This window comes from Argentina silus (assembly GCF_951799395.1).
Source record: "Argentina silus genome assembly, chromosome: 20".
In the NCBI taxonomy this organism is placed as follows: domain Eukaryota; kingdom Metazoa; phylum Chordata; class Actinopteri; order Argentiniformes; family Argentinidae; genus Argentina; species Argentina silus.
Genome location: NC_139674.1, coordinates 11354252 through 11379741, shown reverse-complemented (window position 1 = coordinate 11379741; position 25490 = coordinate 11354252). Strand labels below are relative to the sequence as shown.

At 46.1% G+C, this 25490-nt stretch overlaps 3 protein-coding genes across 4 annotated transcripts; 2 read left to right on the top strand and 1 right to left on the bottom strand.

Moving 5' to 3' along the window:
• Positions 1 to 640: 640 nt before the first annotated feature.
• Positions 641 to 5465, top strand: depdc4 (DEP domain containing 4). Its single transcript, XM_083692487.1, has 9 exons — positions 641 to 731; positions 1131 to 1554; positions 1871 to 2019; positions 2142 to 2331; positions 2615 to 2856; positions 3016 to 3158; positions 3358 to 3483; positions 3837 to 3915; positions 4103 to 5465. Exons 1-9 carry the CDS (start codon positions 656 to 658, stop codon positions 4300 to 4302), a joined length of 1629 nt encoding a protein of 542 aa, XP_083548613.1. The 5' UTR covers positions 641 to 655; the 3' UTR covers positions 4303 to 5465.
• Positions 5466 to 5867: 402 nt separating this feature from the next.
• On the top strand, positions 5868 to 19030 carry scyl2 (SCY1 like pseudokinase 2). Of its 2 annotated transcripts, XM_083692199.1 has the most exons (18): positions 5868 to 5993; positions 7779 to 7975; positions 8293 to 8450; positions 9849 to 9993; positions 10627 to 10776; positions 11023 to 11244; positions 11375 to 11491; positions 11924 to 12049; positions 12504 to 12680; positions 13402 to 13524; positions 13672 to 13785; positions 13969 to 14101; positions 14360 to 14478; positions 14917 to 15017; positions 15496 to 15565; positions 15739 to 15828; positions 16052 to 16171; positions 16320 to 19030. In XM_083692199.1, the coding sequence occupies exons 2-18, from the start codon at positions 7799 to 7801 to the stop codon at positions 16935 to 16937; spliced, it is 2760 nt and encodes a 919-aa protein (XP_083548325.1). In that variant the 5' UTR covers positions 5868 to 5993; positions 7779 to 7798; the 3' UTR covers positions 16938 to 19030. The 2 variants fall into 2 exon arrangements, with proteins under 2 accessions (XP_083548325.1, XP_083548326.1); XM_083692200.1 differs by lacking the exons at positions 5868 to 5993; positions 7779 to 7975; positions 8293 to 8450 and adding an exon at positions 8994 to 9000.
• A 684-nt stretch (positions 19031 to 19714) lies between these two features.
• On the bottom strand, positions 19715 to 25408 carry LOC310820397 (uncharacterized protein). The gene is made up of 13 exons (XM_083692001.1): positions 25367 to 25408; positions 25106 to 25131; positions 24854 to 24911; positions 24426 to 24555; positions 23875 to 24019; positions 23092 to 23212; positions 22549 to 22627; positions 22295 to 22406; positions 21980 to 22085; positions 21418 to 21496; positions 21187 to 21256; positions 20778 to 20898; positions 19715 to 20446 (listed from the first exon to the last, which is right to left on the bottom strand). Coding segments are annotated over exons 1-13 (1149 nt in total). The 5' UTR covers positions 25368 to 25408; the 3' UTR covers positions 19715 to 20345.
• Between the last annotated feature and the right edge of the window lie 82 nt (positions 25409 to 25490).

Genomic DNA, 25490 nt, shown 5'->3' with positions numbered 1-25490 from the left:
CTTTGGAAGGCACATATAAGCCACGGTCTGGCCACGGAGTTTTTTTTACCCATACCACAGTGTTTTGAGACACTCCATGTTCAGAATTTGAACACCTCTTTTTGGCAGCTGCAAGGCATTCAGCCAGGGTCAACCTCAATACATTTATTCAGTTTTCTTTTTAATTGTAGGGACCATGCACAACTAGTATTGCACCACACATCTTATTTCCATCTGCAGTACCTGGGAAGAAAACATAACATATCATCACAAAATACAGCATAAAATACAGCATAAAGCACAGCAGAATAAAAAAAATAAAACATGATCAAATATGAGGGTCAAAAAGTCACTTCAGTTCCAAGTATTCAGAGACCACTTGCACTTTATTGCTTTTTAGCCAGGATTTCAGGTTTGCTTTGAAGCTGAGTGGGTGTATTCACAACAAAGGAAGTATGTCAAAAAAATATACGAGCTCACAAAGACTGTCGTTTATAGTTCAGCCGTAAGCTTCGAACCGGGGGGCACACGGCTCTTGCCCGGGGGGCCGCCGGCTGTAAAATCGAATGTAATCAGCGGGGCCCCGGGCAGGTTAAACCGCTTAGACATCGCTTAGGAAACGAACGCTCTTCGTAAGGAGAAGACACGAAGTAGATACGTCACATCCTAATGCACGATGGCGGTTGATTTGACACCGAGGTTTAGAAGACTGAACAGCCAAACACGGAGCCTCCGTGAAAACATTCAACCTGGTGAACATTTTATATTTCTGTAATGACAAGATTTATATGATGAGCACGTAAGGTGCGCTCAACTTTTCGTAATTTTCCGAACAAAAAAAAACAGAGCTAATGAAATGCTACGCGTCTGGTTTTAGCTAGCGGGATAGCATCCTCTCTAGTCTATGGACAGATGCATGTCCATAGGACTGTATGGAGGAGGATGCTGTTCGTCTAATGTAACTGCCAGACAGTAAAGTACTCCAGAAATGGAAAACAGAACACTGGCCTGAGTCTTGAGAGACCACAGCAATGAATATTGTAGACAATCAAAATAAACACAAACTCATGTATGTATGTATGTATGTATGTATGTATGTATGTATGTATGTATGTATGTATGTATGTATGTCACTCTTTCCTCCCTCGAAGGATTCTCAGGGCCTTTCCGCGCCACGCAGCTCTGGCGCAACATCATCCAGGCACTGCAGACGCAGGTGGAAGTGCGGCGCCGGCGCAGACACCTGCGCGTCCACACCGACTGCTTCACTGGCTCAGACGCGGTGGACGCGGTGCTGAGCCACCTCATGCAGAACGTCCTCTTCTGCGCCAGCGAGGTGTCCCGCCTTAAGGCGACCCGGCTCTGCCAGGCGCTCATGGAGGCCAAGGTGTTCGAGCCTGTCGGCACCAAGCTCTTTCGTCGCGACAAAGAGGTGGCCTTCGAGGACACGGGCAGCAGCCTGTTCCGCTTCCTGGACTGTGACGCGCTGCCAGGCTCCACCAAGAAGGCCAGCGATAGTGACACAGAGAACCCGGCCACCGAGGACCAGGGTAGAAAGAGGAAGAAAGGGTCCAGGTATGTATGAGGCTCGCCCTTTATGTTATCAATTCAGTTCTGTTGCTGTGACATTTTGTCATCGCCATCTATTCCAAAAGAGAAGCATCACATTTTTATTGAGTGAACAATTAAAATGATCATATCCACAACAAAGAACATCTATGGTCCACACACACAGCCAGACTGTGTTTCCAGATGCACAGTTTCTGCTGATCTCTTGTGTATCTTGAAACACACACACACACACACACACACACACACACACACACACTTGCGTCACAACTCGTCTTCTTCTCATCCATGATGATGATGATTATGATTCTCTTTCCCCCAGACTGAAGGAGTTGAGGACCATCTCTAACCCCTTGGCAGTGGGGCCGTCAGACAGGCGGGTGGAGAGGCTGCTGAAGACCATCAACCTGCAGCCCACTCTGCCCTCAGCCCTGACATCAGCCCCCACCACCAGCTTCCTCTCCAAGTCAGGTGAAATGGCAAACCCAGTTGTCACATGTCAATACAGATAGAACACAGTGGTCTGGTGGTTGCAGAGTTGTATGTGCTTCAGCCAACTCCTATGACTAATCTCACCCCCCCCCTCTCCTTAGTTGTTGAGGGGGTGTGGAGGCAGCAAACTCTGCTCCTGCTGCTGCAGATGATGGAGCTGCCTGTCCTAGACTGCATCCTGGCATCCCCGGCCCGGCCTCAGCCCAGCGCCCCGTTGTCCAGCCACCAGGACCTGGTCATCTCCAATACCTGCCTGGAGCGAGAGCTGCCTCAGAGCCTCAATCTACCCGAGTCAGTACCTACAGTACCACAGGCCTTGACATGGCTTGGATGCCTCTAGCTGACTAGCTGACATATCAATGCAGAAAAAACATTTGAGAGACGTGACCCTATCAAAACTTTAGGTTACGGTTTAGTCATGAATCAACCAAGACTTAATTGATTTACCACATCAATCCGAAACAGTCACGTCTGAACGGCCATTTGCAGTTGTCCTCCATTGGAAAAAAACCATAATCGTTTGGTCCTAAATGAACAACGAAGATGAACTTAGTTCCCGTCTCTCTTGCCGTAGGCTAGACTCATGGCTGGCGGCTGCTGCCGACTGTCTGGAGCACTTCCCTGACCAGCTGATCGTGGTGGCTGGAGAGCAGCTCGGCCAGCACGGTGGAGCTGGAGAGACTGGGGCTGAGAAGCTGGCCACCCAGAAAAGACTGCTGTTTGACATCATCGCCAAGTACTACAGTGGCCAGGAGAGGGCGCCCCTGCTTACTGGGCGCTACCTGGACATCCACACGGGCATTCTGGAACTGCTGGGTGAGAGTGGCTCGTTGGCTGACTTGGTGGAGGGGGGGGGGGGGGGGGGGGGTTGAGATGATGTATAGCGATGCAAGGTTTTTATGTTGTTGAAAGTTCTTATGAAGGCAAACTTGCATCACTTGAACATGTCTCTGTGTACCTCTCTCTGGTTGTAAGACTGTGGGAAGACGGAGGAGGCCATGCGGGCCTCTCAGCTGTGTCTGCGTCTGCTGGAGCCCAGCGGGAGAGACGAGCTGCGCAGACTCCTGGCCTTCATGGCCACGGCCGCCCACCCGGACGCCTTCCGCCTGCACGTACAGGTACGACCCCCCCGGGGACCAGCAGCACAACAGGCGCCATTGGCCCTTTTGTATGCGCTTTGTAGTGCATACTTTCACCGACATAAAAGCTATCCATAATATTTGCATGACATCAAAATCAGACACTTATCCGTGTGCGAATTGATTATGTATCGGCTTGTTACCTTGTTACTAACCAGCCTGCAATTTCCTCTTAAAGACGGACAACAGGGCCTTGGTCACTCGGATGTTTCTGAAGGCAGTCGTGCAGAACAAGGAGCTGACACGCGCCCAGAGTGAGAGCCTTGTGCTTTTTCTGATAGACAACCATACGCAGCTCTTCAAGGTAATGTAGGGCGTCAAACACCTTACCCACCAGGTTCTCACAATGCCACACCTCTGCTTTTAATGCCAGACATACCTTAAGACACATCCCTTCAATAGCATACCTCTGGAATCTTGTTCCATTGTTGTTCTCATCTGTTGACCTCAAAGCGTTGGATTGATTTCTGACATTCTCAATGGGTAGATGATTCACTTACTTAAACAAATGTATTTTGTTGTAAGTCGCTTTGGATACAGGCGTCTGCTAAATACCATTAATGTAAATGTAAGTGTACAAGTAGTACCATTCAGGGTTTGATTTACGTTTGATTTACCATTGTTCTCCTTGCCCTTTTCTCCCTGTTATGAAAACAGACCCCCATATCACTGATTGAAGCTGTGAGGACGACTCTGCAGACCCTGCAGCAGGGAAGAGATCCAGACTCCATGGCAAGTAAGTCAAAGTTTAGTACATTTACCACACCGATACAGTATTAAAGCAACCAGGACTAATCATCTTAGCCATACAACATACAGTATAGAAAAATAAGTTATTCCCAAAACTATAAGAAGTTATTCCTAATACAATAAATACACCACCTGTCTTTCTGTCAACTCTCTTCCTCCCCCCTGCGTTGCAGTGTTCACCTTCTGCCAGCAGGTGACGCCGCAGCAGTATGAGGACCAGCGCGAGGCGGCCACCCTGGAGAGCCTGAAGCAGCTGATTCGGGACATCTCGCTCAGTGGCGCCCTGTCTGGCAAGGAAAGGCGGCGGCTGGTCAAAGAGTTCCAGAAGCACCACCCTGTGGTCTTCATCAAGCACTTCTGCTCCACCTACTAGTCAGTGGAAACGGCCCCACCTAGTGGTCTGAATGAGAATCACAGCCTTTTGTTTTTCTTCAACATTCTCCATGGTTGAGTTGTTGGTTTGCTCCTTGTTGGCTGAGACACTGCCAGAGATCTTCTAGTACCAGAGTACTGGTAATAGGCAGAAGAGGGTTTGGAGATGTAATCAGGTTAGGTGATTAGTTACAATACCAAAGCTGTAGCCTATGGTTTGAAATAATTGATCTCTTGATTATTCCTCGTCTTTTTTAGCGCTGTTGCTCTTATGAGGCCTTGCTTTTAAAAAGTTTCTGAACCCCGTTGCACTAGTTTGTAGGTCATAAGCATGTTCTTCTCACCAACACAAGATGCTGTTGTTAAGAATTATTACTTATTATAGTCAAGAAGTGCACAAACCTGTCGTAGCAGCTGTTTCACTTTTCTAAAGAGGAGTTGCACCCTGATGCACTTCATTTCATTGTGAATGAAACCCTCATTTATGTTCTTAATTCCTGCTCTATTAGGTGGCTGATGCCTGACAAATACTTGATTTTTGGAATCTACACACTAGCAATATGTGTCTGTTTTGGACACATTTACATGTAATGTTACTAACAGGTGTACGATCTGGCTGGGAATTAATTCAGGGTTTGGTATCATGTAGCTAGCTAGTTTTCTCAGGTAGATTGTATTCTAGGTACTGTGAATAGTAGATTAGAGGTCATTCTTGCAGGGAAATTGCTTTTGACGAAAAAGTATTGAGTGATATTTCTGGATATTAAACAGAATATAAGAAAATGTTATGTTTTAAGAATGGCATAATTTAACAAATGACAATTTGTCTTGAATTATGTAGCATATTTATAACTGGTGAAGGGAATAATGCTAGTTAATGTAGCACCGCACTACTTACTGTTGTTTAATCTAACCATATTTGTACATTTATTTTGGGGGTGAAAGGGAATTCTTTGAAACTTTATTTTGTTTGTGAAAATTAAAATGTTGTAGTTTACCAGCTTTTTTCCACTGTATCCGTAAACTCAAAACAAACTGAACATTCACTGAACACTCATCTATTGTAATAGGTTCTGAAATCATGGGTTATATGTGCCAATTCAGTTATGCTGTTTAATTGCATTGAGTTGTTTTTGAAATGCACTTTATGATGTTGTATTACACTGTATTCCGATGAATAATGAATCATCTAATACAATGAATCAATACAATGAATCATCTAATAAAATCCTTGGATCGAATAGCATTTGTTTCCTCTTGTGACTGAAGCTAATGACTTGTACAATACACTACTTGCATACTGTACATGAAGGTGCTTGAAGTTGGTTTTCCAAAGAGGATACAGAGGTTTGCGTCCTCTGGCTTTTTCCATGGAGAATCAGGTTCGAAGTTATAATATATATATAATCAGTTAGAAGAGCAACGCTTCTACGCATTGGACGTCTGATTGGACAAGACAGCATAGTAGGTATTAGTTCGTCCAATCAGAGGTCACCGCTGACACAGCGACAAAGCAGCGCTCCAGCAGTCGGAAGTGACGGCTTACAGTACACGGATAGCAGCTAGCAACCTCGCTAATTGTGAAGGCTGGAAGACATGGAGGCTGTGTACCACAGCTCCCACTGACAGCTGTTTTAGCCCTCTCACTCGACGCATCGGAACCAGAATATCACTCGCATCTTCGTGACCTAGGTAAGCGTGGAACAGTTGTTTGAAGACGCAGTAACGCCAGACCGCATCTTGAATAAACATGTCTAGCCTAGCATGGTACTGCTAGTCTGCCTAGTGTGTTCCTACGGTGTTGTTGCTGTTGTTAGCTAAGCTAGCCTGGTAGCACCAACATTAGCCCGCTAGCTAGCAGGTGAGGCCCGAACAGGTTATTCTGGATAGGTCGTGGTTAGCATAGCAAACTGAGAACGGCAATTCTGGGGGAAAAAATGAATTCGGGGTTGGTCAGCATCTGGATATGTGCTAATATTGTATGCGTCATTAGGACAACACAACCCACCAACCATGATGACATTTCATGTATGACATGCTTCTTCCGCAATCGCTCAACTGTTGACTGGATTTGCCAGACGAGTTGCACAGCCGTCCGCTATTTTGCTGAATCTCTGTGTCTGTGTCGCACGGTCACAGGTGTTTCTCGGCGACATGACAAGTCTATCGTTTTTGCATGCTGTATTCCTCAATGATTTCGAATCGTTATTCATTGCAACCATTGCTCACACATGACCGACAGACAGAGGTTCACTTGTGCCAATAGACATTTGACATTAATTTATGGACCACATCAGCAGTGTCTGCGTCAGTGTACGGTAAAGGACTGCCAGTTGTGCCTGTGCATTCATCCAATTTACTAACATTCGATTTAAGATTGTCGATTTAACATTATACGTGTTTCAATCTACAGACGCACTTTTTGCTTGACTGTGTCCAATCAACAAATGTATAATATGGAGAAATCAAAATGATTGTATCCTCATGAAAAGTGTTTGGGACATGGCTTTGACACTCAAGCCTATGTTATATGTATATGATAAAACAAATTGTGTGAGTCATGTTTTAAAATTCAGGGTGGAGAGAGAGAGACACAGACAGACTCTTGAAACAAACAGACAAATGGAGACAGGCTGATTAAGTCATGGTTTATCGACCGGTTTTCTCTCCTCTCCTCCTCATTTAAGCTCTTGGCTCTCTCCACTCACTCGATTATGGCTGCTGGCAATGGCAGAGGCAGGCCTAGGTGTTAAGGAGAGCAATGACATCATGCCACATGAGGCACAGAGGCTTCAGTGACTCAATGAGTTTTATTATTCAGAAGTGATCAACGGCTTCCTCAGTGGTCCGTTGGTGGTGGGAGCTTCCTGTTTGATATGTTAATAGGATATTATGTCCGAGTGTGTGTTCACTCTCTGCTATTGTGGCGATATTTATCTTGGGTTGAGCGTGTAGCCTCGGGAAATGTCCAAACACTGGGTGGTGACAATGCATACTAATTTGTAGGCTATTCATTAATTTATTGACTCTGATCTGTCTCTCTCATATACTGCAGTGTGTGTGTGTGTGTGTGTGTGTGTGTGTGTAAGGAGGAAACATACACTGCAGACTGTTCTAGTGAAGATTGCACCCAGCTCGAGTGTGTCGGGCTGAGCCATAAGAGTGTATCCAGTGCTCTGTGTCACCAACTTGTTGATTGAATGCGGAGGTGACGGCCTTATTTGATGCACTGTGCCTGCCTGTAGCCATAACAGGACACGGTGTGGTGTTTGATGTGCAAGGCTGTGATATTGCTCTGGGGACAACCCGGCAGGTGCGTCAGAGGGTGTGTGAGTGTATGTGAGATGTCTGAGATGCGTTTGTCTCCGTCTGTCCGCGTACGGATTCATTTCCTGATTCATTTCCTAACAGTGCATGACTTTAACCCTCTCTGTGATCTCTCTCTCTCTCTCTCTCTCTCTCTCTCTCTTTCCCCAGGTCAAACGTCAGGCCAAGTCATGGAGTCCATGCTGAACAAACTAAAGAGCACCGTCACCAAGGTGACGGCCGACGTCACCAGCGCTGTCATGGGCAACCCGGTGACGCGGGAGTTTGAGGTGGGCCGCCACATCGCCAGCGGGGGGCCTGGCATGTGCTGGAGGATCTACAACGGAACCAAGAAGTCCACCAAACAGGTGGGTGGCAGCATAGAATCACAATGAGTAGAACGGACATTCAAATCAACATTCAATGGTGTGTGTGTGTGTGTGTGTGTGTGTGTGTGTGTGTGGAGAATGGTGGCTGTCTAGAGACTGAAAGAGACTACAAGCTTCCTCTCTCTATTCAATGTGGAAAGTTAGGACTATGGTTAAAAACGGTCAGAAAGCGACAAGCATCTCATATAGGCTACATCTATGTATGTGAGGCTCCTTCCACTTAACCATAAATGTGACATCTGCGTCTAACTCTGCAGATGATAATGACTCCATTGTGGTTGTTTGTGCGCTTCCAGGAGGTGGCTGTGTTTGTATTTGATAAGAAGATGATTGATAAATACCAGAAGTTTGACAAGGACCAGATCATCGACTCGCTCAAGAAAGGAGTGCAGCAGCTGACCAGACTACGCCACCCCCGCCTGCTCACCGTCCAGCACCCGCTGGAGGAGTCAAGGTAGACACACACACACACACACACACACACACACACACACACACACACGGAGGAGTCAAGGTAGACACACACACACACGGAGGAGTCAAGGTAGACACACACACACACACACACGGAAGAGTCACTGTAGACACACACACACACACACGGAGGAGTCAAGGTAGACACACACACACACACACACACAGAGGAGTCAAGGTAGACACACACACACACACACGGAGGAGTCAAGGTAGACACACACACACACACACACACATGGAGGAGTCAAGGTAGACACACACACACACACACACATGGAGGAGTCAAGGTAGACACACACACACACACGGAGGAGTCAAGGTAGACACACACACACACACACACACGGAGGAGTCAAGGTAGACACACACACAGAGGAGTCAAGGTAGACACACACACACGGAGGAGTCAATGTAGACACACACGGAGGAGTCAATGTAGACACACACACACACGGAGGAGTCAATGTAGACACACACACACACAGAGGAGTCAATGTAGACACACACACACACATGGAGGAGTCAAGGTAGACGATTGGAAGCATTACATCCTACAAACTCAGTTATTTGTATTTGTGTGATCATGAAAACTCTTCTCCCTGCGTAACATGGAGAACAGGAGACACTAAATGTTACAGTGTGATTCCAAGGTGCACCTAATAACACATCAAAGACCGAGGTCCAGGATTATTACAGGGTTCAACACTAATGTGTAATCACTGAACATTCATTATAAATGTGCATAATACTGCCATACATCTCCAGGAAGTGGTGTACCATTTTGTGTTACGGGATTTCTGCCAAATCTTTGAAGACACCAAGCATAAGAAGGACTAAACATTGGTTTCCAAATGAATTTATGACTGTGATGTTACTATGTTCCTGCTTTATGCCTTGATGTGATTACATGAAATGATCATGGTTTGATCATGAACACCGACATAAACGGACTGCGAGGTTGACCACGGCAACAACTCCTCACTGGCTCTCTTATTTATGGAATGACCTACATACACACTACAGTACACGCACACGCGCACACACACACACACACTTATACTCCCTCTCTCACTTTTCTCACACACTTGTTAGAGCGAAGGGGTGTGTAGTGTGTGTGTGTGTGTGTGTGTGTGTGTGCGCACCCGCGCTGCAGCCAAGCATGATCAAAGGCCTTGGGGCCAGCTACGCAGTTTGAGCAATGAATTATACATGCTCCCTGCCAGAGCAAGTGGAAGAAGCATCTCTCTCTCTCTCTCTCTCTCTTTCTCTCTCTCTCTCTCTCTCTCTGTCTTTGAATCTGACATTTTGAATATGATTTTGATTCCTTATTATTTTGTGGTGCTGACTTTTAATTCTCTCTCCCTCCTCTCCCCAGGGATTGCCTGGCGTTCTGTACAGAGCCAGTGTTTGCCAGCCTCTCTAATGTGCTGGGCCAGTGGGAGAACCTGCCCACCCCCGTGCCCACAGACATCAAAGAATACAAGCTGTACGACGTGGAGACCAAATATGGCCTGCTACAGGTAGGACCTGACACTGAACACACACACACACACACACACACACGACCTCATGTGACTACTGCACTCATCTGTTTGCTTTTGTGTCCAGCTGCTCTAATTGCTGTTATGCATATTACCAGGCATGTGACCAGTTCCTCTTAGAGTCTATTGGACTAACACAATTAACCACCACACCTCTCTATTGCTGTTGATTTACACTCTGTACAAGGTAGTATAGTTATGAAGAGTCATGCCTTTCATAAGAACATCTGTAACTAGGCATAGTTTAACAGGGGCTAGAACACTCCTGTCAAGTACTAAGCTAGGAATGGGCTGTTATACTGTGAACAGTTTGTTCTTTTTTTGGCCCCTCAAGTGTTACAAAATGTCTTCTTTCTCCCTCTACTCCATATCTCCATGCCCTCTCCCCCTCTCTCTTCTCTCTAACCTCCCCCCCTTCCCTCCTCTCTCTCTCTCTCTCTCTCTCTCTCTCTCTCATTACCTTTCCTCCTTCCCCTCTCTCTTCCCTCTAACCCCCCCTTCCCTCCTTTCTCTCTCATCACCTTTCCTCCTCACTCCCCCCCCCCTCTCTCCCCTTCTCTCTCATCACCCCCCCCCCCACACACACACACACACACTCTCTCTCTCTGTCAGATCTCGGAGGGCCTATCCTTCCTCCACAGCGGGGTGAAGATGGTCCAGGGCAACCTGTGTCCAGAGAACATCATCCTCAACAAGAGCGGAGCCTGGAAGATCATGGGCTTCGACTTCAGCATCTCCTCCAACAACCCCTCAGACCCCGAGGTAAGACACACACACACACACACACACACACGACTGGAATACCATTTTGTGGCGCGTGTGTGTGTTTGAATCCATACATGTGTGAGTGTATGTTTGAATGCTTAATTTTCTTGTTTGTGTGTCTATAGAAAATCAGTCTTTTGTACGTATTCATGTTGTGTGTTCACGTGCACATGCGTGTGTGTATCTGACTCTGTGTACTGTTAAAAACACACATCCATGCTGCCCGCCCCCCCCTCCCTCCAGCTGAAGTACTCGTGTAAGGAGTGGGAGCCCAACCTCCCCCCTCTCTGCCTGCCCAACCCGGAGTACCTGGCCCCAGAGTACATCCTGTCCGTCAGCTGTGACTCGGCCTCAGACATGTACTCGCTGGGCGTGGTCATGCACGCCGTCTTCAACGAGGGCAAGCCCGTGTTGAAGGTCAACAAGCACGACATCTTCAAGAGCTTCAGCAGGCAGCTGGACCAGGTGAGACGGAGAGAGAGAACCACATTTTTGGATTTTGAAGCAATAGTTTAACATTCGTTCCACTGAATCACAAGTCTATGGAACGGACAAACGTGGTAACCCCCTCCTCTCCCCTCCTTTCTCCCTGTAGCTGAGCAGGCTGAGTCCGGCCATGCTGAACAAGATCCCGGAGGAGGTGCGGGAGCACGTCAAGATGCTTCTCAGCGTCACACCCAACGTTCGACCAGACGCCGACCAGATGACCAAGGTCAGGACCGCTGCATGTGACCGCACGTGGTGTGACAGATAATATATGAAATGCTCCAAGTGTATATCTTCTACTCTCAAGGCTAGCATGCTACTGGTCCTACCTCAAGCCAGGGTGAGGGGCAGAGTTGTTATCATATCTTAGCCTACGCTGGCTACGCTATCCCTGTCCTTTGGGAAGTGTGTCCCTGGACTTCGACTTGTTTACACTTGTGTATTCACGTGGACATGCGTGTGTGTCTGACTCTGTGTACTGTTAAACCCCCCCCCCCCCCCCCCCCCCCCCCCCAGCCGAAGTACTTGGGTAAGGAGTGGGAGCCCAACAAGGGTTAGGGTTAGCCTACCCTCATACACCCAGGGGGGTACTTCATAGTCTAGTTTGGTAATCCCTGTGCGTTTGTGTGTGCGTGTTTTGTTCGTGTGTGTTTTCCAGATCCCGTTCTTTGATGACGTGGGGGCGGTGACGCTGCAGTACTTTGACTCCCTGTTCCAGAGGGACAACCTGCAGAAGTCTCAGTTCTACAAAGGCCTGCCCAAGGTCCTGCCCAAGCTGCCCAAGGTGAGAGCTGTGGTGGTTATCCTCCACACACCGGGGCCCTGTTCAGAAACATCCCCTAGCCCCAGCAGTTCTCAAACGTAGGGTCCTTTTCCACAGACATTACTGTAGATCTGAGAAAAATTGGTATTTGCAAAAAAGAATAATCGATATGTATTTTTTTATTTTTGCATGGTGGAGGTTCTACCATCTTGCTTGCACCTATCCAAGCATTTCAGATCTACACTGTATAGGGAGAAGGGGCTACGGGCTCTTTCTGGAACGTGTGTGTGTGTGTGTGTGTGTGTGTGTGTGTGTGTGTGTGTGTGTGTGTGTGTGTGTGTGTGTGTGTGGTGTTATCAGCACTGTTTTTGTTTATGTACAATCATACTGTCAGGTCATGCTACCATCCCACCACAGGCCGCTCTATGATCTCTGACCTTTTGCCTTCTTCCCCCTCCCCCCCCTCCCTCCGTAGCGAGTGGTGGTGTATCGTATCCTCCCGGCGCTCACCTCAGAGTTCCTGAACCCAGACATGGTGCCGTTTGTCCTGCCCAACGTGCTGCTCATAGCGGAGGAGTGCACCAAGGAGGAGTACATCAAACTGATCCTCCCTGACCTCACCCCCGTCTTCAAACAGCAGGAGCCAGTACAGGTACGCCCAGGGGGGCAACAAGGGCTTCACTCTCACTGTCTGCCCTCGTACACCCAGGGGGGCAACAAGGGCTTCACTCTCACTGTCTGCCCTCGTACACCCAGGGGGGCAACAAGGGCTCCACTCTCACAGTCTACCCTCGTACACCCAGGGGGGCAACAAGGGCTTTACTCTCACTGTCTTGGTGTTTGCTATGGGGATTGCATGGTTCAATGACTTGACTAGAGAGAATTCTCTGTGCTTTGGGCTTCACCATTTCTTTGTTCTCTTCTTTTCATGCTCTCAGGCGAGCAATATGGTGAGTGGTCTTCGCTAAGCTTTGCTAGGTGCTTAAGGTGTGTGTGTGTGTGTGTGTCTGTCTGTGTCTTTAATGGTTAAAAGTGCTTATTCATAGTGTCCTTTCACTTGCTTTACACCAGCTACTACTAGCTACTTTACACTAGCTACTACTAGCTACTACTAGCTACTTTACACTAGCTACTACTAGCTACTTTACACTAGCTACTACTAGCTACTTTACACTAGCTACTACTAGCTACTTTACACTAGCTACTACTAGCTACTTTACACTAGCTACTACTAGCTACTTTACACTAGCTACTAGGTACTATACTACCCTACTCACACGTAGAGTCGTTTTCTGTTTCTTCTGTTACACTCTCCCCTCAACTCCTAATAGACTCCTAATGTCCCTCTGTTTTGACCCCTCTTTGCTCTCTAGATATTGCTGATATTCCTGCAAAAGATGGACCTGCTGCTGACCAAGACCCCACCGGAGGACATTAAGAACAGTGTGCTGCCCATGGTCTACAGAGCCCTGGAGGCCCCATCTATACAGATACAGGTACTGGCAACACAGCAGTGGGTATGTGCCCTGTGATACCAACTGATGGCAACCACTGCCACTGCCAACCGGTCGCAGAGTGATGACATCATGGTCAATGACGTATCCTCTCTTGTGTTTGTGGCCCCCACCCCCCTCCCCCTACAGGAGCTGTGCCTGAACATCATCCCTACGTTCGCCAACCTGATCGACTACCCCTCTATGAAGAACTCTCTCATCCCCCGCATCAAGTCAGCCTGTCTACAGACATCCTCGCTCGCAGTCAGTCTCTCCCTCTATCTATCTATCTATCTATCTATTCCTCTGTTCTTTCTCTCTCTGTCTCCCCTACCCCTTTTTACACAGGACCTGGAAAAGATCTGTTATTTTGTTAATTTGAACTGAAATATGTGACTGTCTCTACTCTTTGTGTGCGTGTGCGTGCGTGCGTGTGCGTGTGTTCAGGTACGGGTGAACTCTCTGGTGTGCCTGGGGAAGATCCTGGAGTACCTAGATAAGTGGTTTGTCATCGATGAGATCCTGACCTTCCTCCAGCAGATCCCCTCCAGAGAACCTGCCGTACTTATGGGAATACTAGGTCAGAGAGGGAGCTGGGCCTTTATTTATTATTTTTGAAATGATTCTCACGTTCATGAATTAACGTGTATATCGATTCTCTGCCTTTTGGCTAAGATCGAATGTAGAAATAAGAGTTTATGATTTTATATGAACCAGTTTATGGTTATATTTATAAAACCAGTTCATGGTTATATGAATGAACTGATTGCCTCTGACAAACACACGTTCATTTTGATCTTTGGTGGAATGATTGTATGGTTGGTTCTCTTCTCCACAGGCATCTACAAGTGCACCTTCAGCCATAAGAAACTGGGCATCCCCAAAGAGCACCTAGCTACCAAGAGTCTGCCTCACCTCGTCTCTCTCAGTATAGACAACAACCTCAACCTCAACCAGGTAGACACACACACACACACACAATATCTGTTAATGTATTTTCCTTGAGTGACCCTTGGAATATGGTTTACAACCAGGGGTACCAGACCCCAAGATCTCTGTTGATAACATGTCAGACTCACTGGCGCCAAGCCTAACTGAGATGAGCCTTATGTCCTGGTTTCATGTTTATTACCTCCTATAAAATTGACTGCAAACTCTTTGTGGATGCCACTTCCCTGCTGACCGTTCTCTTGGGCAGTTGTGTGGTGTCTCAGATTGTCTTTTATTTAACTTTCAATTTGAGTATCCACCTTCTTCCACGCATCATTGGATATTATTCTTCAATATCTGAAACACCATCATTACAATATCCAGGTGTTGAATACCAACACAACTCTCTCTCTCTCTCTTACTCACAAGTTCATTCTGTCCTCCCCTCGGCTGTCTGTGTTTCAGTTTAACTCGTTCATGGCTGTGATCAAAGACATGCTGAGTCGCATGGAGACGGAACACAAGACCAAACTGGAGCAGCTGCACGCCATGCAGGAGCAGCAGAGGTGTCAATCAAATCACTTACACTACAATAGGCTGCCGTCTGAGGACAGACTGAACGGTCTCTCTGGTTGCATCCCAGAAGTCTTTCCTCTGTTCCTCACATCCTGTGTCCTCACTTCCTTCTCAAAACACATTGGATGACAATGCCTGAAGGGGAGGAGCCCCTTCGATCTCTTCATCCAATGCATTTTGAGAAGGAAGTGAGGAGGGAGGAGTGGAGTAAAGGAAGGAAGGAATATGATTTTCCTTTCACAGTACAACAATGTGATGACCTATGAAGGACTGTTATCTATGAAAGAACAAGTTTATGTATCGTAATTCTTTTGAAAACGGGTCATAGCTGTTTTGGTACCCTTATAGTGAAATTGTGTATAGCCTACTGGTGTGATTGTGTAGTTTTGAATAATCACCTTTTTGTTTTAATTTTTCTTTAAAGGCAATAACGTTCTATTCTATTCCCATCTTATCTTCCTCCCTCAGGAGCATGAATATCACTAACCCGGGGAACCAATCACAAGACACAAAGAGCACCCCCAGCTCAGGCAACCAGGTGAGAGGTCATTTCCTTGACAACGGGGGGGAAAGTGTTCGATTCTCATTCAACGAGGCACAGCGGAATTTGATGAAGGACGTAACGCACGATATTTACCTTTGTAGGGTAATATTGGTTGTATGTCATGCAGACACGTTATGGCGTGTTGATGCTGTTTGTGTGTTTTCTAGATTGACGAACTCTTCGGAGGGAGCTCTGGCAGTGCAGGGGTTAATGGGAAAGAGCATGGATCCTCCGCACCAGCTTCCCAACCCAACAGGGTAGGTCAACGGGCGGGGGCATAATGCACAACTGAGAGCAAACATATTACACGCTTGTGAATTAGCATTCATAGCCTGGGCAGTACCTCTTTTGTTCGAACTTGGTGATATTACTGATACTGATCTCTCTCTCTCTCTCTCTCTCCATCCCTGTCTCCCTCTACCCCCTCTCTTTCTATCCCTCTCTCCTCTCTCTCTCCTCCTTTTCGTTCTCTCTCCAAAGATGTCCCTGACTCTAGAGGAGAAACAGCGGCTGGCTAAGGAACAAGAGCAGGCAATCAAACTAAGAAACCAGCAGCCTCTGGCCCCCCAGAGTATCAAACCGGCTACTCCCTCCACACAGGTAACGCACGCACGCACGCATGCACACACACGCACACACAATCCATCCATCCATCCATCCACAACCTGTGAGTGAGAATTGATCAGTACTTTACCTTGAGGCATCCATTTTCCATGATCTGTCATGCATTGCCTGATGTCTTTGGCAGGCCAAGGACCTTACCAGCAGCCTGATGAACAACATGACCTCCCTGGGCAGCATGTCCCTCTCGGCCCCCCGGCCATCGCCCATCCAGGGCAGCACCATCGCCGCCTTCCCCACCCCCACCCCCATGGGCAGTATCAGCAATGGCTTCAACCCGGCCATGGGCTTCCAGACGGGGGGCATGGGGATGGGGATGGGCATGCGTCCCTCGGGCCCTGGCCTCTACGGAGGCATGGCTACCACCACAAGCACTCCTAACTTCAGCGCCCTAACCCAGGGATCCGCAGGCCAGGCTAACAAGGCCCCCGACATGTCGGCCCTGGACTCCCTCTTCTCCTCCAACAAGTCCAAAGTCTGCCTCAACCAAATGGCATCCAAGCCCACCCCGGGGACCACCACCCCCTGGCTCAATCAGTATGGTTCGGCCCAGCCTGCTCAGACTGCCCCTATCCAGCCCCCCCCAATGGGTATGGGAGGGGTCCCCAGCGGGTTCGGGATGCAGGCAAACCCTTTCTTCAGCCCACAGAACTTTTCCCAGCCCACTGCTGCTCCCGGTATGAACCCTGGTGGGATTAAACACAGCGCATCTGTCAACAATGACCTGAAAGACTTATTCGGTTAAAAGTAACTTTTCCCACCTTCACAGCCCTTTTTTAAAGACGATGGATGGATAAGGGGCAATTTAAACTTTGAAACTACAAACAAAGAAAGAAAAAGACATTTCTAGATCGAATGTGAAAATGATGAACCCACTTGAGGGCGTTGCTGTTTGTATTTTAACCTGACCTGGTTTGATTGCAGTTTTGATTCTTGAGTTCCTCCAGTATCTTTGAACCGGACACTGAGGACGCTGCATTCAACTTGCAACCTGGATTCCAAATGATTTGACTGGAAAGACTGTGGAAAAGTCTCTCTCTGTATACTGTTCTCAGTAACGCTGAGGGTTTCGTACCGTTTCTTACCTGAGACAATATACCGTAGATCGGGGATGGGGTCAATTCCATTGAAATTCAACCAATTCAGAAGGCAAACAGAAGATAAAGGCCAATCATGTACGGATTGAAATTGTCAAACGGAATCTCAGTTCACTGAATCACAATGGAATTGACCCGAAATCAATTCGATTCCGTAAAGCTATCAATGCTGTGGTGTGATGTTTTTGTACTCTAGCGCATTCATACAGTAGCCTATCTTCTCCAAACCTCCCTTCTGTTGGTCTGGGCTACAGCGGGTGATTACATCAGCGATACAGCCCAGATCCACACATCTGTATTCAGAGGGGGTCTTTCCTCTGATATTTGAGACAATCCAAAAGGGAACAGTGGAGAGGTGATTGGTTAAACTTGCTGTGGCTGGCTGGCAGGCTGGCTGGCTGTAAAGGCCAAGTAGCCCCTTGGCGCTCTGTCTCCATGGTAACGCTCTCTGCAGTAGCGCACCCTGCTCCACTGGTCTGTCCGTGCTCTCTGCACCCGACTCCAGGCCCGATGAGATAAAGGGACGATTAGACGGCGGTGATGTCATGAATTTTAGGAGTCTTGAGGAAGTGTAATCTGCGCCTGTCTGCGTTGGGAAATGGCGACCATATTTATTGCCTGATCTTTTGGACGCGATGCCTGTCCGATCATTCCTCACCTCATTCTGGTACTCAACAGGACCGCAGTCTGATATCTAAACATGTTGTTGGGTTGTCCTCTGTTTCCCCTCCCTCCCCCCCCCTCCCCCACTGCAGTCTCTGTCCTCAAGTAGAACACTCAACAAATGGTTTGAAAAGGCTTGTTACAGTGTGTGTGTCCACACTATTTTGGAAATGAAGACTGAGTACTTGTATGTATTTAATAATCTGGACTGCATACTGTATGAGGCCTGTACCAAGAGGGACTTATGTCAGTGACTTTTGATGCATGAGATTCTGAAGGAAAGATTGTGATGGAGAGTCGGGTTTGGCTCTGGTGCTCAGAATAGGGACATATTGAAGGTATACAGAGCGACCAGCCGAACTAAAATGAAATTGCAATGCAACTTCTCAAAATACATGAGTTAGTTTTCCCCCCTCTGCAAACCTCTTAGCTCTGCAGTACATTTTGTCTTGGTTTATCACCCTCTGACTTTTTCTGTGCATGTTACTGACCTGACCAAGTTGGGAGACCACAAAAGATGCATTTTTTTTAGATAATTGACACCTGTGATTCTGTTGAAAATGAGGCATATCGAAATCACACACAATGACCAACATTATGATTTTATTCCACAAGTCGGAACCCGATTGCTTCGACGAAGCGTACAACACATTTTCATGGTGTTCATAATTGTTCAACATATCCTATCGAATGACATGTACAATGAAGATATCACTTTTTTATATATATATATTTTGAGTTGAGCACTTTTTGCTAAAGGGGACCGGTGTTGTTGATATGTAAGAAATATACAGCTATTTAAAAATGGAGTGGACTTAAAGGGCCCTGGTGTGTTTGTGCTCTTGTGATCATGAATGAGAGGCCTTAGAGGAGTTGTGTGCAATAATCCATGTGGGTGGAGTGTGTGAGGGGAAGTCTGGGGTGCGTCACAATAGTCTAAAGTGGCCTTCTCTCCTTGTCCCCTTTTCTTAATCTGCAGTCATTGAAGTCACAGAGGAAAAAAAAAAGATATGACTAAGTCGACCGGGGGAGCTTTCTTCTCACCCCTCCACCTACTGCATAGAAGATGAGGAGAGAACATCATTTTAGATATGGGATGTGGCCCTAGTGTGAATTCTCATTGAATGCTGTTTGCCGACAAGGGGGGGAGGTTTTGTTAACAAAACACATGCTGTAGTGTATCTGCAGGCCTTTTACTGGATTGCTTTTTTTTTAATGCACATAATACTTGTCCAGATGAGCTGTCACACAGTTGGCATGGTGATGGCTAGTGGCTAGTGAAGGAAAAAAAAAAGGGCGGCCATTTGGAGTCTAAACCTCTCGCTATTGGACACAAGTGACACCAGAGGTATACTGTGATTGATAGATGGGTCGATAAGAGGGTTATAACCAATCACAGAGGGTTTCCACAGACCGCAATGTTCATGTGACCATGACAAGGGAGACGTGATTGGATGAGAAGTGGACTGCATTTCCTGTTGTGAAACGTGGACAAAACAAAAAAACCTATTCTTCTATGAGAGCTGAGATCCTTTGTGTACCACTGCTGTAACATGTGTAGAGTGGCCTCTATGAACTTTGTACTGTGTGTGAGGTGTTGTTGTCTGAGGTGGTTCAATGAAAATCTGTACATACATATGAAAATACACAATCTAATATTCTCTATGATGTCTGTGGGTTTCATTGTGAGGGTTCACTGAAGACTTGGATAAACGGATTCACTTCTTAGACGGCTTCTCTACAGAAGATCACAATATCAATAGACACTGGGAAATCACCTTTATTTGGAATGAAGGGTGATCATAATGTGTGAAACATTTGCAGTATGGCAGTGCACTCAGTAAATGATATGATTACTTTGGCACTAATGGCAGTGTATACACAGTATAGCTCACATTCAGAATTATAATTTAGAAATTATATCACAGCTGTTACTTTGTGCTTTGTCAGTATAATGCTCTATTCATGATTATTGGCAGTAAAGGAAACTACTGTATATAGAATGTCTCTTTGGATAAAGCTATTTTTAGGCCATCTTTGGTAGCATGTGCATGTAACAGGAAATGTACAGTAAAGCTATGATTAACAACATGTAAACACATGTTTACATGTGGGCAGTGTAAAGACAGGGTATTGCATTGAGGATCTGGCTCTGTTCAATTTCTTGTAAGTACCATCCATCTCCTCTTCTTCCCTTCCTTTAAGGTAACCATTGTTGGAACTTGGTTGCTGAGGTCAAGGCTTTAACCTGTTTAAGTCATCAGATAGATGGTTACATCAAGTAGTAGAAGGCGTGGCGGGTGCAAAGCTGGGGTCTGAAGCTTTCCTGACTCATCGGAGTCGGGCGAAGTTGCCATGGGTTGTTGTAAGTTCAGTTTTTCCGGCCTATTTGGTTAGCTCTGCAGATGATTGCCGCCGGTAGCGTCTCCTGTCACCGGTGGTAGACGTTGAACAGATCGAGTTGTGTTTGTGGACATGTTCCTCTGAGTCATGACTGTGAAAGACATAAAATCAAAACAATCATTTACAGCACTGTCCTGTTCTCTGGCAGTGGAAACAGTGTATCAGAGCTGGGACAAATGCGGTATGTCAGGTATTTTGACACTTTATTTTTGTTCACTTGGTATAACGGAAGCAGTAGAATAGTCACAAAAGTGCTAGTCTTGCAAAGCCAGATGGTTTCTCATGACACAAGGTCCCCCCCAAAGCGTCTGGTAAACCCATCACTTCCATTTAAGATGACTTTGTTGCTGAAGGGCTCCCATCGCTTTTCCACCACAGCTCAATTGCAGAGTAGATGACTTGGGTAGTCACAGCCAGCTTACCTGAGAAGTCCAGCTCATAGTTGAAGCTCATGGTACTGAAGGCCAGAGTCCCGTTCGGATCCTGCTGGTATTGGACTTCAATGTCCTGACTGGACACACTGCTTTTGCTTCTTCCCCTTTTCTGCAGGAAAAAAAGAGCACAACACATACATGTTTAGTCACAAGCATTAGTCTCTGTCTATTCACTGATCTAAAAATCACCTCAATTTTCAAACGACAAGGAATTGACTGATCGTCATGGACAACGATTATCAAAACTGTGCAGCTCCTAATTGGCTAACTCTTGTGGATGGTCATAATGTGGTAAGTTACTCACTCACCTCAATCATACAGGTGGACATGGGGTATTTCAGTTTAATGGCATTGTGACTTCAAGATGAGAGTGAGAAGTAAAAATTGTCTTTCTTACCTTGCCATAGTCTTTCCACGACCCATCAACATCTTGAAACTGCCATCGGGGCTGTGACCCAGAACCACCACTGTAAGGCAGGCAGAGATCCATTAGCCACAAGACATACAGGAGTTCTCACGCTTTCGCCACGTTTATCCATAACAGATACTGTATTTCTATATGGATATAACCCATACTTGCCTCTATAACAGATCAGACAAGTATCTGACATCACAATTTGGCCCATACCTGCCCCCTTGTTCACTTCCATATGGAGTCCTTCTCACAGCCCTTTTGGTTCCGATCTTGTCGTTGGTCTGACACATACCTATAGGAAACGGGCTTAGTGTTTGGGTATATCAGTGCATAGGCAGAGCCACCGTGGACCAGTGGCTTTTCATCACAGTATGAGACACCAGTCAGATTGCTCCATACATCAGGCCGCTGACTAACTTGACCCTTATTTACAATACAGAACCGAACCAAGCTGAGCTAGCCTGGTTATGCACCCACCATAGCTGCTGAAACAGTGCTGGACAGGAAAATGCAAAGGAAAATATCTGAGTGTGAAATAGGGTTTTGGTGTATCATAATAAAATATGAGAAAAAGAAAAAAGAAAATCACCTTCCTGTAATGTCTGCAGACCTTCACATGTGAAATTGAGTATGAGCAGTAATGAGCTTAAACACGGTGGGGCCAACTGTACTTTTCTTTTTACAATGTCCTTTCCAGCCTTTCCATTGTCTGTTGAAGCAACTATGGTGTCAGCATAGCTCACCTCGGTGTATAGTAGGAGTAGATGCGTCTTACCTACAAAGTTGAGGGTATAGGAAAACCTCCCAGCCTTGAAGCGTAGCGTGCCCTGAGGATTCTGTTGGTAGTGTCCCTCGATAGCAGCACTGTCAAATGAGCATCTCTACAAATCGACACAGACACACGCAAGCATTTAATTGAATCTTTTCATACAGCTACACACTTCTGTACAGTATAGTAGGCCTACGGTGAATGGGTTATGCAGCTGTATGTCATGTAGATCCTCTTCTGACTGAATAATTTGACCACAAGCTCTTTTCACAGGTCGTGTCAGTGCAGTTCGGCCTGCCTTCATCACTCACTCTTACTTACACGAGTCTTGAATTCGGTCCACACTCCCTCCTCACCCATGAACTCCCAGATGTAGCCAGCAGAGGGAGGTAGATGGGGACCAACGGTCAGGGTTGATAAGGCACTGGATACACTGCAAAATACATCCCACAAATGTCCCCCATCGTTATGTTGCTGCTGACATCCACAGTATCCAGTTCATTGCTATACTTGGACATCTACGGAGTAGATCCTAAGAGCCGAAATGGAATCAGGCCACAGGCGATGCATCATACCTGCCGTTTACGGAGTTGAACTTTGGACGTCTCCGGACATTTCTCTGCATCTGGGTGGCTAGGTTTGTTTGCGTCAAAGCTGTAATAAACATACCTGGTGAGAGGTGTCATTGAACTGCTCATGTACAGACGTTAGGGAAACATTGTGAGACTTGACAGGAAAATGGTACTATGGACTGTAGGGAAACCTGTATTGCATTGTATAACATCCATGAGAGTGTGCTAAATGTATTTTTGTGTATCTTCTTTTCCTTGTCTCCATACACCCATGGCACCATTTTGAGTCTCAATCTTATCAAAATCAATGTAGACCTGCTTAAAGTTCAAGTATCAAAGTTACGTCCAACAGACTGGAACTTTGAAAATGTTTATATAGCACCAATCCAATGTCTTTAAATCCATGAAGGGGAGCGCTTGGGTGAATGGCAAGGAGAATGCAGAAACCGTGTTTGCAAAATTAGCCCTCGCTGCATCCAACACTTGAAATACCTCCACTATGATGCTGTCGGGGTGTAAGGAGAAGCCCAATGAGGTGAAGTCTACCTGAGAAGTCTAAGGAATAGGCGGCGCTCCCCACTGTGAAGCGGAAGGTTCCCTGAGGGTTGTGGCTGTACTTCTGCTCCACGTCCTGACTGCTCACAGAGGAGGAGCCACTATTTGAGCCCTGGGTTTGGGAGAGAGAGAAAGTGGAGACCAGGGTGGGTGGAGAGGGTAGTAGAGAGGATTGTGTGTTTGTTTCTGTGTGTGTGTGTGTGAGAAAAAAGTTGTTGAAGGAGAGCTAAGGAAATATTGAAAGGGGATGTAACGTGTAATCATAATCCAAGTTGAATTTCCATACAGATTTGGAGCTTCATGTTAAAGGTCCAGTATGTAACGTTCAAGCTTTTAAAAGCTTCCTAATTGTTGTAATGACGATGTTCAATCAGGGAATGAGATCCATTGAAAGAAATATTTCATTTATGAATGCTGTTTTGGTCCCGCGAAGGCACTTTCTAAAAGTGTCCTACCCAATACTCAGTTTGTATACAAACATGTTGTTATGGCAAGGGGTGTCCTAGGGGAGTGGACCAAAGACAGATAAGCAACAAATCGGTGAGTCCAGTCCCTTAGAACACCCCTGGTCAATTGTAAACAAACCTACAGTAGGTGTCACCCCGAGACACTCGATTTTAGAAAGCGCTTTTCTGGACCAAAACAGCGTTTGTAAATTACATGTGTCATTCCCTGATCATTACAGATTAAACAACGTCAACATAAGTCATTTAGAACCATTTGAAAGCTTGAATGTTACATATTGCACCTTTAAGAACTGTCAGAATCACTTACCTGAGAACTGTATTCTCGCCACAACCTGTTGTCTCTGAAATACCACCCCATGGTCTCAGTCTGGCCCTGAGGTAGGAACGTCAGTCTCCGTACTTCCATGGCAGCATTCGAAGTATTAATCGTATCAAAATCTATGTAGACCTGCCTAGAATGCACAAAGCAGGCAAGAAACACATCATCAATCCAACCTCTGGGTTTGTGCACACACAAAAAGCTAACGTAATGTACAAAATGCTTATTGGAGTATGTATTTAGATACTTTAACTTATTAATGATATGTCATAGTCCTCTGTGGCTCAGTTGGTAGAGCATGGCGCTAACAACGCTTAGGTTGTGGGTTTGATTCCCACTGGGACCATATATACTGAAATGTAGGCACTCACTGCAACGTAAGTCGCTTTGGATAAAAGCGTCAGCTAAATGGCATAGATATATATATCCTAGATATCCACAGATAATAGGCTGAAATAAGATGAGGAGAGATGTTGCTATTCAAGATGAATACTAGTACTCAATCTATGAGAAGATTCACACCAAGCTGTCACACTGACCCCTGTGGTGTGTAGATTGTCATTCCCTTAGCCCCTGGCTGGCAGTAGTGGGCCTCGATCACATGGTCGTTGTCAATACGCAGCCATCGCTGTCCATCATTCTGCTGCCACTCAAAATGGCTCCCGCTGGCTGTCAACATAAGGAACAGCTTTGTTTCATGTGGTGCATATCAGAGATGCATTAAAAAAAAGTCTCCCCTAGTGGTCTCAGGTTAGTTGTGAGCTTTCCCTTCATATGGTTATGACTAGGATTTGGGGAGGGTAGGCTGATCATCGGTCTGTGCTTCACAGCAATTTCCAGAGTATAAAGTAGGCAGCAGTCAAACCAGATCAAATGTAATGAAGATTTGAGCATGGAGAACCAATAATAAAACATTTTAAAAAGTAAAACAGGCATACCCTTCTGAAGCTCCTGGACTTTGCCTTACCTGAAGCAGACTGGCTAGGTGTATCATACAAGTCTTCTTCCTCCTCCTCTCCATATCTCTGCAAGAGTACACACTGCTATTGAATAATGCTGAAACTATTGTAAGATTTTATCCTACATGTGAACTTCCTGATCCGTTATCCCGCTATAGACATAACTAAAGCAGCCATCAATGTGAGTCATTTCTAAAAATGAATTGTCCGTAGTTATGATTAATATGCCACTGAGACTTGACATAGGTCGTGTAACTCACCAAATGTGAACGCCACAAACTGGACACTGCAATCAACATAAATTGAATAATTAACAAACAAATGAATATATGTAAGCTACTGTTGACAATGAATACATTTAGAGCAATTATTAAGGACTTAGATCGACAGCCGACATTAACTGAAAACAGCATCGGTATGACAAGTTCGCATTTACTTCTAATTGACTTCTAATAATGCGCAACGCTTCATTAAAAATTATGATTCATTACTTAAACATAAGAGTACACAAAAGTTCTTACTTTTAGGCGAGTCCGCAAAGTGAAAGTGTCAGCTACTCAACGCGACCCGCAAATACAGCTTTCGGTTTCATTTCTGACTCGTGTCGTGTGAGGCATGTTTTCCATTGGGAAACTCCCTTAATTG